We start from the raw sequence: 14,639 nt of genomic DNA, 5'->3' as shown, positions 1-14,639 counted from the left end.
TAACTCATAGCTAGTTTCACTCACCACATGAGAGGTGTCATTTCCTACAGGCAACTTGAGGAGTTAAACTGAGGGTAATTCTACATGTTACTATTTCACATATTGGTCCCTTTACATAACAAGAGCAGCTATGAATTGCATTTGACACACCGGCCATACCATCCCCATTTTCACTAAAGCCTGCCATGCGAGTAAGGGGATGGTGAGGGCTTCATCCCCATTACAACTAAAGATGCCTTTACTTGGTAAATGACTGTGGCAGATGCTGGCTGTGTCTGGGAAGGCAGAGGTTCCTCTCCTAGCTGAGCCTGTTCCAGTAGTAGCTTGGTGTAGGTCTCCTGCAGGCGTTTCTGTACTGGGCTTTCCGGTACTGCAGGGCCCTTATTGGCTACCCCCTCTCTCTGCTTCCTGTACAGCTCCTGCAGACGTTGGCTCTTCCTCTCCGCCTCCTCCCTCTGGGCCCTCCGCTCCTCCACCTGACGTCTCTTGCGCTCCTCCTGTTGCCGGGCGATGTACTGGCGCACTGAGTCGGCGTCATAGTGCCTCTTCCTGGGCGCTAGTTCTGAGGGCTCTGGTTTGTTGCGCTTGGCGGGGCTTGCACTGCGGGAGCCCCATAAGGAGGAGCCACCAGTCGTCCATGCTGTGGTTCTGGCCCTGGACTCCAAACCTCTCCTGGGATCCGCTGGACCTCGCTCCTCTGCTCTGCTCTTCAGCTGCAGGTCATCCAGGATGCCCCGGATATCTGCAGAGAGGTCGTCTGTGTTGGGGGCCCTGTCCTTGGCTGTGCCTGCAGACTGAAAATTGGGATGGGTGGTCCTGTCTCGGCTGCTGGGTCTGGACCGATGCTTCAGCTCCGGACGGTGGTCTGAATTTGACCGGGGAAGGGGTCCTGGAAAAGATTTGTAAAGACAAAAAGGGTTCTGATTGGTGACTGATATTATTGTTAATGGAAAGGAAAATGTTTTGAGTGCATGATTAGGTGGGAAATATTGGTCGCCATTAGGGCTGTCAAAGTCAACCTTTTTAACAGTATTGTTTTGTGTTTTAGGCATTTAAATCACATCTCCATTTTTTCAGGAAGTTTTGAGCAACATTTTTTTATAAGGAAAACTTCAAAGTTCAACCATAAACACTTTCACAGGTGTTTCTTTAAATAACAACAAACACTTAATTTGCACAGAAGTAGCTAGTTTGTTATGCTAACATTAGCTAGCTAACAAAATGAGAAAGTTTAGAATGCCAAGGCTGAAATCCTTTAGATTCAACTCTGATTCCATTTAGCAACTGTTTTTATTGTAGTCCTCAAGTCAAAAGATTTTAGCAAATTATCCCAATTCTAGTAGTAGCAACTTGTGACTAGTTCATGTTTATGAACACGGATAAGAAGTAGACATGGCTAGATGCATTAGCTGTATGATATGTTATGTGAACTCAGACCTGGCTGATCTGTTATTGTCTTAGAATAGTGGCAGTACAACCCTTTATGCCTCACTCCAATTCCCCCTGTGTATTTGAGTCTAGCACAGGGACAACCACTGGAAACCAGACCGTGCTGAATTGTGCAGTCAGTCAGAAACGGCTAGTCAATCTTAATTCATTCTGGCCACTGACAGCCAATGTTTGCTAATGTGCCTGTGTGCTGGAAGAGACGACAACCCCTTTATTTATTGATATTTCTTTAGCCATGCCGACTGTCTGTCGCAGGGCACTGTACGCCTTTTAACATGAAATCAACACCACATATACTGGAACAATTGCTTTGTCACACATTTTTTGTTTTGCCAGACCACCAACTGCTGTCTGGTTTTTCATAGTGCTGACAAAGTTAGATTTGATTTGCCTGTAAATGTAGTGGAGGGGGATGAGAGAGATGGGGGAGGGGTGTAGGCGAGGTGGAACGAGGAGGGGGTGGAGGAGAGAGGAGGGGTTGGAGGAGAGGGGGGAAGGCCAAGCAGAGCAGAGAGGAGTGAGGGTAGTATGCAGGTCTCAAATCCCACCTGTCCTGGCCAGTCTGTCTGTGGGCTCTGGCCTTTGCTCTCGAGGCAGACGTGGAGGGGGACCCAGTACCATCTTCACCATCTTCTGGCCCTCCCGCCATGACGTGGTGCTGATCACTGAAAGCAACAGCGAAGACAGAAACAAAACACACAGAAGGTCATAATCAGTGTTGAGTTCTGCAGTAATGACTTACGTTAGGATTGTTTCTCAGACAGCCAAGATTTACAACTTAAATGAATCACATAAAACCCTAATATTGTATTATTGAAGTGCAAGGATCTTCATGTCCCCAAAAGAGAGACAAAAACATGATTTCTCTCTCTACTTTGAATGTCTTTGGAGATTAATTATTTTAGAGCTGCATCATCAAATTTAATGAGTTTGGCTCAATTATGCACCATCTGAAATCAACTTAGAAAATGTAAAGACCAGCAGCTGTTTCTGTTTGGTAAAGGAACTTGATCACAGATTTCAGAGGGCTATTTTTAGTGAGCGGACTGGGAGCAGAGGCCAGCAGCAGGGTAGAAGGGGAGGATAGCTGGGTGACAGGATAAGACTAGGTTATACCACACTCATCTCACTTTCCACTGCACCGGGAAGGAGAGAAAGATGTTTGTTTATTTTCCCTTTTGTACTTTAACTATTTGCACATCATTACAATACTGTATATAGACTTAATGACAATTGAAATGTCTTTTCTTTTGGAACTTTTGTAAGTGTAATGTTTACTGTACATTTTTTATTTCACTTTTGTTTATTATCTATTTCACTATCTTCGGCAATGTAAACATAAGTTTCCCATGCCAATAAAGGCCCTTAAATTAAATTGAGAGACTGGTATGGGCCCTGTAAAGGGTGTCTGTTCTCAGCTGTCAGAGCTGGTATGGCGAGCCCAGCTGAACTGGGACGCATCTGCATTCCAGATAGTGTGCCTCTAAGCCGCTGCTTGCTTGCAATCAGCATGCGATACATTCTGGACATATCTTTGAAGATAAGAGACTAAATGCTGGCACTCACACACAAACAGAGGGGCCTGTTGACTAGCACACAGTTAAGAGAGGCCTTCTGTGGTACGGGCCTGCCAAATGTATTCACTGTGATACGCCTGCTCTGGTTCAGTGCGCATACTGCACAGTAACTGATGAACCAAAATAAATGTGATTTGTAGTCTCCTACTGAGGGGGATTCCCCTTTGTGAAAGACCCCTTGGCTTCACAATGATTATTAATGAGTATTATCACCTAACCTACACACAATATTGAAGTAAGTGTGACATCTTCTATTGAATGCATAGACCCAGGATGAGTAAGCACTACAGGGGGGGGATTGAAAGAAAGAGGAAAAGAGATCCAACCTGGCTTGGTCTTTGGGTCAGGAACAGAAGCTGATTTATGGACTTTCCTCACAGGCTTGGACGGCTTCCTCTCCTTAGCCTTCTCTGTGGGCCACTGCTGGGGCTTGGTACTGTCTAAAATTGGGAGAAAGGAGATGACATGACAGTCTGAGAACCAAAGAGTGGAAATGAACAGAACTATCAAATTACAAAAAGCAGTTCAACAAAAAAATCTGAATGCAAAACAAAGCTATTGAATAGGAAGCTGGTGAACTGTGTCAGTGTAAATGAAGAAGCTGAGAGCTTTGGCTCCTACACTTGGGTGGAAGCCCAGGAATCAGCAGAGTGCCAGGGAGTACAAAGAAAAAAGACTTTGAGAGAAGAAATATCTTCAAGTAGTCATACAAAACTATGGGAAATGAGCATTGCTGCAGTTGTGGCAAAATGCAAGGAAAGTCTACTGCAGCGAAAACCTCAGCGCAGTCATCAAGTTTCCCTAAATTTAAAAAAGAGAACACTCAGATTTCTTTGGTGGCATTTCTTTCTCGGCATTATCCTCATATCAAAGAGGACAGTTACATTATTTCTTAAAGGAAACAGTTGATTGGGATAGGTCAAATAGGTCTCAGTCCTCCTGAAAGTACTGGTGCGTATCTAATGCCATCTAATTTCCAGGGCAGTTTGAAAAGGCAGAGCAGCATTTATGCACAGGAGCTTGAAACCGGACTGTCAACAGGACAACCAACTACACTGTCCATTTGATGCCATTTGTTCTCAACAGCCCATTGACTATTGAGCGTTGATGAGTTGGCAGTTCATCTCAACAGTGCATTGAGTCACAACCTACAACTCTGTACTACAGGGATTATTATGTAGCATATAATAGTGTGTGTTCTGTGATCTGACATCTACTGCTCGGTGCCCACCTGAGAGCTGGCGAGACAGGTCTCTGTAGATCTCTCTACTCAGGTTGTGGAACTCCTCCTCTCGCCACACTTTCCCATCAGGAGTGCGGATCTTTGTCTCACTACTGCTGAAACCTGATATGGGACAAGCGATTGGGTTACATAAGATTTGGTTTGAAGGAATTATGTAATGCTATTTTTACATCCAGTGTAACTGCATCTCTCCAGTGGACCTTACCTTTGTATATAGGTGCCGGAGGTGCGGCTGCCACTTTGCGCACTTTAGCCGTGGGTACGGTGGTTTTCTCCACAGCTCCAGCGATGCCCACTGGCTGATCCAGGTACCCCAGCAACCCGTCTCTCTCTGCAGCCTCCTCCAGGTGCTCTCTCTGCCTGCGGATCCGCTCCTTCAGCTTCTCCAGCTTGTCGTCCGGCTGCCTTCGCCTTAAGTTTTCCAGCCGCTGGGAGGCTGAGCCGGGACTGGAGGACGAAGAGTTCTCTGCTGAGGGTGGTGCCGGGCACTCCAGGGTGTGTGCTTTGGGCCTGTCCTCCGGGCCCTCCTCCCTGTGAAGGTCTCTGGCTGCAGTAGCGTGGCTTGGTGGACGCAGGGCGTCCAGCGCGGGCCGGTCGTTGAGGTAGCGCACCACAGTGCTGTCCAGAGCAGACGAGTGTGTGCTGTCCAGGTCTCGGCGGGTTTGCTGGTCTCGGGTGTCACTCTGGTAGACCAGCTGGCTGAGACGGGAGTCCGGGGGAGGGGGGTTAGCCACCTCCGACTGCAGACTGTGGGCCTCCAGCTGGGAGGAGGTCAGGGGTGGTGGAGTCGCTTCCCTAGGGGGAGCAGGATGATTAGAGCAGAAACAAATTGGCTAGTTGCTATTTACAAAAACCTCCAAAAACAAGCTACTCGAGTGGGAGGTGTCAAGATCACATGGCTTTGAATGGCATCCTTTTATGTGCAAAGACTTACACATGTAGATGTGGCGGTTATTAGTATAAAAGGACTATTTTGAAGTAGCCACTTAACAACCATCCTCTGACAGCAGGCCATATAGGATTACAGTCAGGGACTGAAAAAACAACCTTTTGTCCTGTATCATAGCACAACCTCCACTCAGTCACAGCAAACATGAGTAAATACGGTAGAAATGCAATTCTGATTTTTTTTAAACATCTCATAAAAATCTGAGTGTTTTAACAGTGCATACCTATAGGAAGCCAGAGGCTCCTTGAACTCCACACAGTTGTTCCTACGGACATTGCTGTCCTGTGTGGTGTTCCTCAGGGGGCTGCGGGAGCTCTTGTCTGGGCTGCGGGAGCTCTTGTCTGGGCTGCGGGAGCTCTTGTCTGGGCTGCGACGACTTCTTGTGCTGGACTTGGAGGTTCCACCTGCCTGAGAGCAGTCCTCTGTGCGCCGCCCATCTGAGTCAGGAGAGATAGGGTTAGATCCCTGCAAACTAACCTTGCAATGCAAAATGAATTACACTTGCATCTGCAAAGTAATGATGATGCCTGCTGCTGCTGCCAAGTCCAGTCCGAGAGAGAACCTTGTTCTATAAATAGTAACCATGGCTTCCAAGGATTAGCTATCCCATTGGGTGCCTCACCTCTGCGGCTGACTTTCCTTGTGGCGCCCCCAGAGCTTTTCTTTGTATCCATGATGGATTCCAGCAGAACCCCAGAGCCAGGAGCTGCCTCCAGGCGGTTCTCAATGTGCCGCAACTGCAAGGAAAACAAGAGCGCCTGCCTCAGATACACAATGTAGAACAAAAACTCACTTCAGAGTCCAGACAGACATCCCAAATATCACAGGCCATGAGTCATTACATTAAGGGTGTCTCCCCTCAAAGAAAGAAACAGTAAAATCAGACAACATTGTAAATATTGGTTTACTTACAGCAGCTTTGGTCTGATTCAGACTTGTCCATGCAGCTGACAGCTCTGAGTGGAGAAAGGCATTTCAGTGAAAAGAAACACAGGGCTAAAGAAAAAAGGCAACACAAAAAGGTAAACAACATCTTGCAGCCCCATAGACACCACAGGAGGCTGCTGAGGGGAGGATGGATCATAATAATGTCCAGAACAGAACAAATGGAATGGCATCAAACACCTGGAAACCATGTGTTTGATGAATTTGATACCATTCAAATCCAGTCATTAAAACGAGCCCGTTCTCCCCAATTAAGGTAACACCAACCTGCTGTGATATACACATTTGAGGTGACATGGAGGGGAATCCCAAGTCCTTATTACTTCAGTGTGCCAGACAGTAGGATGTTGCACTGATATAAAAAGGATAATAATAGCATAAGAGACATTAAGAAGCCGACCTCTCCCGTTGTCCTGCCCAGTAGGCTGCGCCGGGGGAGTCAGGTGTGGCTCACTCCGCTTGGAGCTCCACATCACACCTTCAATTGGAATAGTAGAAGACAGTAATGAAGTAAGGCAATATACTTGATAACATTTCACCAAGACAATCATCTGATCAATAAATACAGTTTACTGAGTAGCTGTAAGTGAGAAAAAGGAATGTAATGTCAGCAGCAGTACTTTTATGCTGCCATCTACCTCGGAAAACAGAGTACACAGAATACAAACTGCCTGAGCACACTGAAGCCAAACACAACATTAAAGATAGTGGCAGGCAGATAATCCAAGTGACTGGGACAAGCACCTCTATGTGCAGTGGGTCAAAACAGGATGAATTATACATATATATGGTTGTCTAGGAAATGGCACATTTGTCTTTCATGACAGACTGCTGACTCAAGAGAGGTTGCACTACCATTTAAAACCGGTCCTACAGCAATTAACTAACAAGGTTTATGTATTTGGCTCCCGAGTGGCGCAGCGGTCTAAGGCACTGCATCTCTGTGCAAGAGGTGTCACTACAGTCCCTGGTTCGAATCCAGGCTGTATCACATCTGGCCGTGATTATGAGTCCCATAGGGCTGCACACAATCAATGCATGTCCCTCTCCCAGAGTTAAGATTTTGTTAAATAAACCAATAATGGTCCCTTTACCTAGATGTGTTCAAATGAGAAAAACACAAGGCATTCTGGCATCTCATAAGTCACACTTCATGCATTCCTCTCATGTCAAGACAGTTTACTCATAAACAACACATAACACTTCTTTGAAGCTGGTCACTTCAGGCTAGCATGAATGACTAATGCAAATGCTATGGTTACATTCAAGATCTAGCCTACTCCCCATACACTCACAGCTACCACTTTTTACATTCTCTCTGCCAACTGAAAGTGACAGACACAAATCAATGTGTTCAATAAAATATGAGATCTGCAACAACAATTCGTTCACTACATACATAGCAAATTATCAGGCATTGAAGGCAAAAACAAATACTTTAAATGCAGCAACTTTGTAATAAAAGTGTAATAACTGGGCACACAACGTTAGCTACAGTTTCAGTGTTTATACGTTTGAAAAGCCATTATTCATCATTACTAATAAATCGTTTCCTTAAATGGTGTGTTATTCTAGCTAGCTACCTGTCTTGGCTGATATATACACATACAAATCTAATAGTTTTTCTAAGGTGAGGCTGCCAACACAAAAGTTAAATCAACTTAGGCTGCATTTTGTATAGAATTATTCACAGAAACATGACTGTTCCGTTGTCCACATTGAAGCACAACATCGGTCACTTGCAAGTAGCTAACGTTAGCTAGTTGTCTCAATGTCTAGATGAGAGGCTGAATCTATCAAGAAAAGCTGACTCCTCAGTGAAGCTAGCTAACATTCGTTTGCTAACTACCTACAGTAGTTAGCTAGTTAGGTAAAATTGTTAGCTAGCTAACGTTAGTTACCTAACTAACTAAGGATTTGCCGACGGGGGAAACACCACACATTGTATTGAAAACTAGCTAGCTACTACTAGTATGTATATTAATAAAACTATCTTCAGTATGATTGTTCTTCTGTGGGTAATCGACATTAGCTAAATACCTAACTTTGTAGCTAGCTATAAGACTAACGTTAGTTTGGGGCTTAGTTTTACACAACTTCAAAAAGATGCCAATCGTGGCCACATACCGGTACGGGTGACGCTCCGATCTAGATGTCCATGGCTAGTGATGGTAGCTAGCTAGCTAGCTAGCTAATTTGTTGATGGTCAGAAAATCCAACTTTTCCAAAATCCCAGGCCGCTGCTACTGTAGCTAGGCTACTGTCAGTTTTTAGCCAGCTAGCTTGTTAGCATCAACCAGATAACTTATTTCCAGAGGTCTGTCGCCTGTTATCAAAGCCTCAGTATTGGAGAGTTTGGTTTAAGGCTTCTATTAATAATTAGTCACCCGCCTTTCAGGTTGTCTTTTCCCGGGTTACAGTGTTGATATTCCCCGTCCGTTACGTTGACTGTCCGCCATTGACAAAATAACTACAGGAAACTGGTGCAGCAGAACCTCGCGGGAGGTGGAAACGTGATTTCACAACACGAGACTGCATTCAAGTTCGAGTCGGAACGAAGAGTGCGTTCCATAAATTCACTCTGGTTATCTACTACGATTTCAGAGCACTGTCGTGAGAGTGTGCAAGAGCGCTGAGTAGCTGATGAATCTACTAACGCTCAATACCCGTTGAATATGGCCGGTGTCAGTAAACGTCAGCAAAGAAGCATAATAAAATTGTTGCCAGCATCACAGTTACAGTCACCAACGCTCTGGATAACATGAAAACAGCTTTTACCAGCTCTGCTAGAACGAGTAAAATGGTCAGAGTGATGCGTACTCTCATTTGTGTCTGGAAGTAGGTAGCAATGTATGTTTGAGTATTGTTAATACCTGTGTTTGGTTTGCTAGACATGTTTGATGTAGCAATGTAAGTTGATTTTTGTATTATGAATTTAAAAAAGGTGCAAGCTAGCCAACGTCAGCCAGTTAGCTTGAGTGCTTGACTGCCGTTGTGAGGTCAGAACGCTCGGATCAACCCAACTCCTTGGCCAGAGCGTCCAGTGTGTGCTCTGAATTTACAAACGGACCATCTGACAATGCTCTGAATTTACGAACGCCCAGAGCGCCCTCTGGCACTCCAGATTGAATTTACGAAGAAACGCTGACATTTCCGATTTGCTAACGCGTCGTATAACGATGTGCCGCGTTCACGTAATAGTCGGACCTAGAAAACTAAGAAATGTCCGATTTGTTAACTCGCTGTAGAAATATGATCACTTGAGAAGGTACAGAATCAACCAACAGAACGACCTATGCAAATAATTTACATTTATTTGAACTCGGAGGTTCCGAGTTTCTGATAGCAAGTAAATGCGGCAATAGACATATGGTACATTCCTGAAGTCGGAATCTCGGAACCTCAGAGTTAAAATTGAACGTAAGTTATTTGCGTAGAACTTCTTCGTATTGGTTGATTCTGGTACTTTCAAGTGGGCAACTCGGAGCTCATACTTCTACAAATAGTTTAAGTCAGAAATGTCAGAGTTTCCTAGTTCCGATTAGCACTTCAACGCGGCATCATCTTTCTACAACCAGTTTCCAGGGGCCTGTTGCACAAAACTAGGATAAGGGATTAAGCCAGGATATCTTGGTGATCCTGGCTCAATTGATCCGTAATCCGGTTGCACTAAAGATGGATAGGGGGCAGGAGGATATGTTATGGTATAAATTACCATGGAGATTTATTCTGTGGAGCTAGCCTGCTCCAGACCAGGCTAAATTCCAGGATCTATTTAATCTCATCCCTAATGTCAGTCAGCAGTCACCACAAATGGAAACCAATAGTTATTTCACTGCTCACTATACATTGTTATCACATATAACTAGACCCACTGTTATTATTTAAACGTTTGTGATCATTAATTTCAATGATTTTGGATAAAAAAGGATTTTTAGATGATGTTGCTATCATTAGATAATTTAGTTTCCCATAGACTATAAGGCTATATATAAAATGATAGAATATTAGGGCCACAGAGGGGAAAAAAACACAAGTCATAATATTGTAACCAGTTGTTTTAAAGGAGGACAGTTGTTAAAATGACAGATGTGGGGCATTTCGTGAAATTGTACTTCAGTATGGTTTCATAAACAAAGACATGCTGATGTGCCAGAATATTAAGTATCACATTGTCATAAGTATCAAAACTGTAAAAACAATATGTAGCTTTTCTGCAGAAAGAACCAGCCTCATAAATTTATGACTTTATCCTTTTTCTTCAGTGTGGCCCTAGTACTCTGTCATATAAACAAATACACATTCCATATGAATATAAAAACACAATGTGTAACATTATGTTCCTTTATTGAATAAGGACAAAACAAAGCAGGTAAACCATCAGCTCCTTTCGAAACTGAAGTCACAGTGACTCTACAAGATGGAAAGCACAGAATCCAAGCATATTATACAAAATGATACATACACATTCAAAGGTCTGTATATAACACACCCTGCATGTCTGCACACTAAAATAAATGCAGGACAAATCCATACACATCAACTGAACAGACAAATGAATGGATGCAGTAGCCTCCCTGCAGCCTTGTATTACACACAGTATACCGCACAAACATCATAAGAGGCCAAATTCGTCAAAAAACGAACCCAAAAAAACCCAAATTCCTCTGCCACCGCAGGACATATTTAACCAAAATTGAAAGCACACATACTAACTAAAATAATTCAACACATATTGGTCCCTCAGCAGCCGACCACTGTCGTCATCAGGGAAGATTGCCGGATTGTCCCAGTCCATGGCTGGTGGCACTCTGGGGGCCCTCTCCTTCCTCAGGCAGGCCACATTGTGGAGGACAGCACAAGCCACAGTAATATCACATGCCCTAACAGGGCTGACCCTTAATTTGTGAAGGCAGTGAAAGCGTGCCTTCAGGAGGCCAAAGGTCATTTCAACTCTGGCCCTGGTCCTGGCATGGGCATGGTTGTAGGCCTGCTGTGCTTCCTGGGGGTCTGTGAAAGGTGTCAGGAGAAAAGGCTGGCAGCCATACCCCCTGTCTCCCAGCAACACACCAGAGAATTCACCTGTCAACACAAAATCTCATCATTACTACCTCATAAACACAGTGATATTCTTGACACAGCCATGATGGTTATAAATAGGGGTTGTGTGGCTTACCTTGTGATAGGCACTGATAGATTTCAGAGGCCCGAAAGATTCTGGAGTCATGGACTGAGCCAGGCCATTTTGCCACAACATTGCTGATCACACAGTCAGCATTGCAGACCATCTGAAATCATAAGATGAGGAATATTACACCAATCAATGCACATCACTGGCAATGCAGAGTGTTCGTCAATGGACAATATCAAAAAGTTATGTTCACCTGAACATTAATGCTGTGAAAGGATTTCCTATTCACAAAATCGGCCTCATGGGCACCTGAGGGGGCTTTTATCCTTATGTGTGTGCAGTCCACTGCACCAATGACATTGGGGAAACCTGTCACACAAAGTAATGAGTATCCTACTATGTGTTAACAGTTGTCCTGTAATTTGTAGATCCTCTTACCTGCAATCCTATAGAACTCCTCTTTGATGTCACAGAGTCTTCTGTGGCCAGGGAAGGAGATGAAGACATCTGCTAATGCTTTGATAGCCAGACACACACTCCTTATTGTGCGGCAAATTGTGGCCTTGTTCAGCTGTTCTGCATCCCCCACTGAGTACAGGAAGGCTCCACTAGCAAAAAAGCGCAAGGCCACACAAACCATTTGCTCCACACTCAGTGCATGGCTCCGTGCAGTGCGGTGCTTAATCCTGGGACCCAGTAGTCTGCATAGATACCTGATGCCATCTGCAGAAAACCTGTATCTTTCATATAGATGGTCATCAGGGAAGGCCAGTGGGTCCAACCGGTCCCTGAAGACCCTTTCTCGCCTGAAGGCTCTCCTCAGCACAAGTGCTTCTTCATCCACCACATCTCGCACGAATGGGCATGCCATTGTCAGAGCAGAAAGGAACACACAATTTTGGGCCTTCATATAGGCTAGTGGCCACACCTGGTGCTGGGGGGGTGGGCAAAAGAGGGCGATGCCTTATAACGATGACTTGGTTGTACTGATTGCTGGGAAAATAAAAAAAACCTTAGAAAGATGCCACCGTCCTGTGTGCTCACAATAAGAGCTCATATGTCATGGCTCACTTGACTTTACGAGAATATACCTAATTTTTATTTTGAGCTGTGTCATCTTCTTGGAGCTGGGGGAGGAAATAAAAATAATGATTAATACATTTGTGTTACAGTTAGCATACAGTGTACATTGAAGGCATATCTCACCTCCCTCTCAAGTTTTTTTATTTCAAGGTCCAGTTTCCTAATTGTCCTCTTTTTTATTTCGGACTCCAGTGCAAGATTTTCCATCTTTTTCTTCTTGTACTGAATGTCTATGTCTGCCAGTTCTATTTGGCGCCGGAGGTGGTTGCCATACAACTTTCTGATAGCTTGTGAGCTCTGTGAACACAATACAATTAGCGCAGCTGGAATTTGGCAGGATGTGGTGTCCTTTTATTAATACGCACTATGTTGCCAGGCTGGTTTTCCCACTGTATAGCATCTGGGTCCTGTAAAAGAAATTAGATTTTTTGATTTTGATGAGGACTCCTCACCATTGTAGAGTAAATAGTACTTTCACAGTCTTAACATGATACCTCATGCCTTCTGGAATCCAGAGAGATGGTCTCCTCCTCATCATCGTCTCCATCATGTGCTGTTGCTGCTGCACTGGGGCCTTCACCCTATCACATTTAATCGGATTCATATTGAAGCTAGTAGACAAGACATGCCAGGCCTACAGTATGCCTTTGATGGAGTACTCACTGGATCAGCATCGTCTGGTGCTTGTGCTGGTGGCTCTAACAGGAACACAGTGCTGCCAGACACTGCAAGGCAATAGGTAAACCAAAGTCAGACAGTCCAAATTGATTCAATATGAATGTGGTTGTATCCCATGTAGAGATGGAAGGACATACCTTGAATGAAGCGGGTGGCATCTTGGGAGGAACCTATGCTCGTCTCTTTCCCCCCAGGGATCCCCTCTAAGACGGGCCTGCCTTTATTTAGCTCCAAGGCCATGTCCTCTGCTGGGGTAAGGTCAGCCTTTGGTGACCCACCACCCGTGCCTTGTCTGTGGGTATTCTTTTTCACTGCTAAAACAGTACAGACAATGTGTGAGCAGGCACCTTCTGGGTACAATATATGCTTGTGCTTTGTTAAATATTAGTCAGGGACCATACCATTCTGCAGAATGTTCTTGTATTTGATTTTGACCTGCTGCCATGTCCGTTTTGGCCCGTTCATGTTTAATCTACACACACACACACACACACACATTTAATGGAGTCACACTGCAAAAAATTACTTGGTATTTTTGTCTTGTTTTCAGTAAAAATATCAAAAAATGTATCATAGCTTTATACAGTGTGATGGAGTTACTTTACACAATTTCACTCATATCTGCAGTGCATTTCAATTAAAAATTTAACCGTTTCATAATTACAGTACAACTGCATTTTTGGAGATGTGAATTAAATATTTGAATTGTAATTGTGATGTTTCAGCGGAGCGGTGAGTGTGTAATTGTGCACTACTTACGCATTCAGGCGGTCTGCAATACTTTGCCACGCTTTTTCTCTTTGCTTTATCACTGTGGCGGTGTTGCCTTTCTTCTTAATTATATCTTTTACCTCCTCGTATGCCTCCATGAGGATTTGTGCTTCCGACGGGGAAAAGTACGCGGCTCTAGTTGCCATGGTAAATCAGTTAATCTGTGATCTGTGGCGGGGTCTATTTGAGTGAGCCGTGAGCGCGCACCTATCCAGGATTGGTTTCACCTGGCTTAATGAATCCGTGTCTGCTCATCCTGGCTTGGTCTTTGTGCAACCAATTAAGCCTGGACGCACATGTTTTGGCTTCATTGAGCTCAGCTGAGTCATTTATCCCGGATGTCTTAATTCTACTTTTGTGCAACAGGCCCCTGATGTATGTAAAGGAAGAAGGTCGTAAGAAACATGTTGTCATGTTTCTTGTTTTATCCCAATGTTTGTAAACAAAGTAAATGTAAACAAACACCATATAGCCTCAACACATGGTTAAAACTATCATTTTGATGTCATTGATGGTCAGTCCTTGCATCCATAGCTATGTCTATGCATTTGAGAGTGGTTAAATTTCTCTAGCGCCATCCCTCAGCTTTTTACCGAAAAATGTGCGGGATCTGCGCTTTGTCGTTGTTTCAACTGCTGTTTTCTGCTTTAAGTAGTAATGGTAGGCTCCTTATGAGTACAACTTGGGCTATATCCACTAGCACGGTGGTGGGGGAAAAAAGACAGTTTGCATTTATTTTTCCGGTGGCACGCCATTAAACCTAGTTAAAAAGGAGGAAACCGACCCCCTTCAAATCAAATCATCAAATCAAAT

The 14,639-nt window shown here is 44.2% G+C and overlaps 2 protein-coding genes across 11 annotated transcripts in view; both read right to left on the bottom strand.

Annotated features, from left to right (window-relative positions):
• Nucleotides 1-8,651, bottom strand: part of LOC139541185 (centrosome-associated protein 350-like) — a 37,146-nt gene extending 28,495 nt beyond the window's left edge. For all 4 annotated transcript variants that reach the window (XM_071345549.1, XM_071345551.1, XM_071345552.1 and 1 more), the window contains exons 1-10: nucleotides 8,291-8,651; nucleotides 6,564-6,641; nucleotides 6,131-6,174; nucleotides 5,841-5,955; nucleotides 5,442-5,655; nucleotides 4,475-5,064; nucleotides 4,258-4,371; nucleotides 3,353-3,466; nucleotides 1,998-2,114; nucleotides 243-889 (exon numbers count right to left, since the gene is read on the bottom strand). In XM_071345549.1, coding sequence (XP_071201650.1) covers nucleotides 243-889; nucleotides 1,998-2,114; nucleotides 3,353-3,466; nucleotides 4,258-4,371; nucleotides 4,475-5,064; nucleotides 5,442-5,655; nucleotides 5,841-5,955; nucleotides 6,131-6,174; nucleotides 6,564-6,636 — 2,028 coding nt within the window. In that variant the 5' untranslated portion in view covers nucleotides 6,637-6,641; nucleotides 8,291-8,651. The remainder of the gene's footprint in view (nucleotides 1-242; nucleotides 890-1,997; nucleotides 2,115-3,352; nucleotides 3,467-4,257; nucleotides 4,372-4,474; nucleotides 5,065-5,441; nucleotides 5,656-5,840; nucleotides 5,956-6,130; nucleotides 6,175-6,563; nucleotides 6,642-8,290) is intronic.
• A 1,819-nt stretch (nucleotides 8,652-10,470) lies between these two features.
• Nucleotides 10,471-14,181, bottom strand: LOC139541186 (putative nuclease HARBI1). 7 transcript variants are annotated; one of them, XR_011668321.1, is made up of 10 exons: nucleotides 13,457-14,181; nucleotides 13,193-13,369; nucleotides 13,041-13,102; nucleotides 12,872-12,958; nucleotides 12,743-12,784; nucleotides 12,501-12,674; nucleotides 12,386-12,421; nucleotides 11,733-12,287; nucleotides 11,340-11,451; nucleotides 10,471-11,245 (listed from the first exon to the last, which is right to left on the bottom strand). XR_011668321.1 is itself a non-coding variant. In XM_071345553.1 (9 exons), exons 6-9 carry the CDS (start codon nucleotides 12,202-12,204, stop codon nucleotides 10,875-10,877), a joined length of 1,071 nt encoding a protein of 356 aa, XP_071201654.1. In that variant the 5' UTR covers nucleotides 12,205-12,287; nucleotides 12,386-12,421; nucleotides 12,501-12,784; nucleotides 12,872-12,958; nucleotides 13,041-13,102; nucleotides 13,193-14,181; the 3' UTR covers nucleotides 10,471-10,874. The 7 variants fall into 7 exon arrangements, 6 of the variants coding, with proteins under 6 accessions (XP_071201654.1, XP_071201657.1, XP_071201655.1 ...); XM_071345553.1 differs by adding an exon at nucleotides 11,548-11,663 and having other exon boundaries at nucleotides 12,501-12,784; nucleotides 13,193-14,181; XM_071345556.1 differs by adding an exon at nucleotides 11,548-11,663 and having other exon boundaries at nucleotides 11,733-12,421; nucleotides 13,193-14,181.
• Between the last annotated feature and the right edge of the window lie 458 nt (nucleotides 14,182-14,639).

The sequence above is a fragment of the Salvelinus alpinus genome, chromosome 16 (assembly GCF_045679555.1).
Source record: "Salvelinus alpinus chromosome 16, SLU_Salpinus.1, whole genome shotgun sequence".
Lineage (NCBI taxonomy): Eukaryota > Metazoa > Chordata > Actinopteri > Salmoniformes > Salmonidae > Salvelinus > Salvelinus alpinus.
Note: the sequence above shows the minus strand (reverse complement) of the source record. Positions and strands in the feature narration are given on the sequence as shown.

Coding starts and splice junctions, on each gene's coding strand:
- LOC139541186 (XM_071345555.1), bottom strand. CDS start 12,204: ATGAAGGCCCAAAATTGTGTGTTCCTTTCTGCTCTGACAATGGCATGC. Junction 11,664..11,732: donor GGAGTTCTATAGGATTGCAG/GTAAGAGGATCT, acceptor TTTGTGTGACAG/GTTTCCCCAATGTCATTGGT. Junction 11,246..11,339: donor CTATCAGTGCCTATCACAAG/GTAAGCCACACA, acceptor TTGTGTTGACAG/GTGAATTCTCTGGTGTGTTG.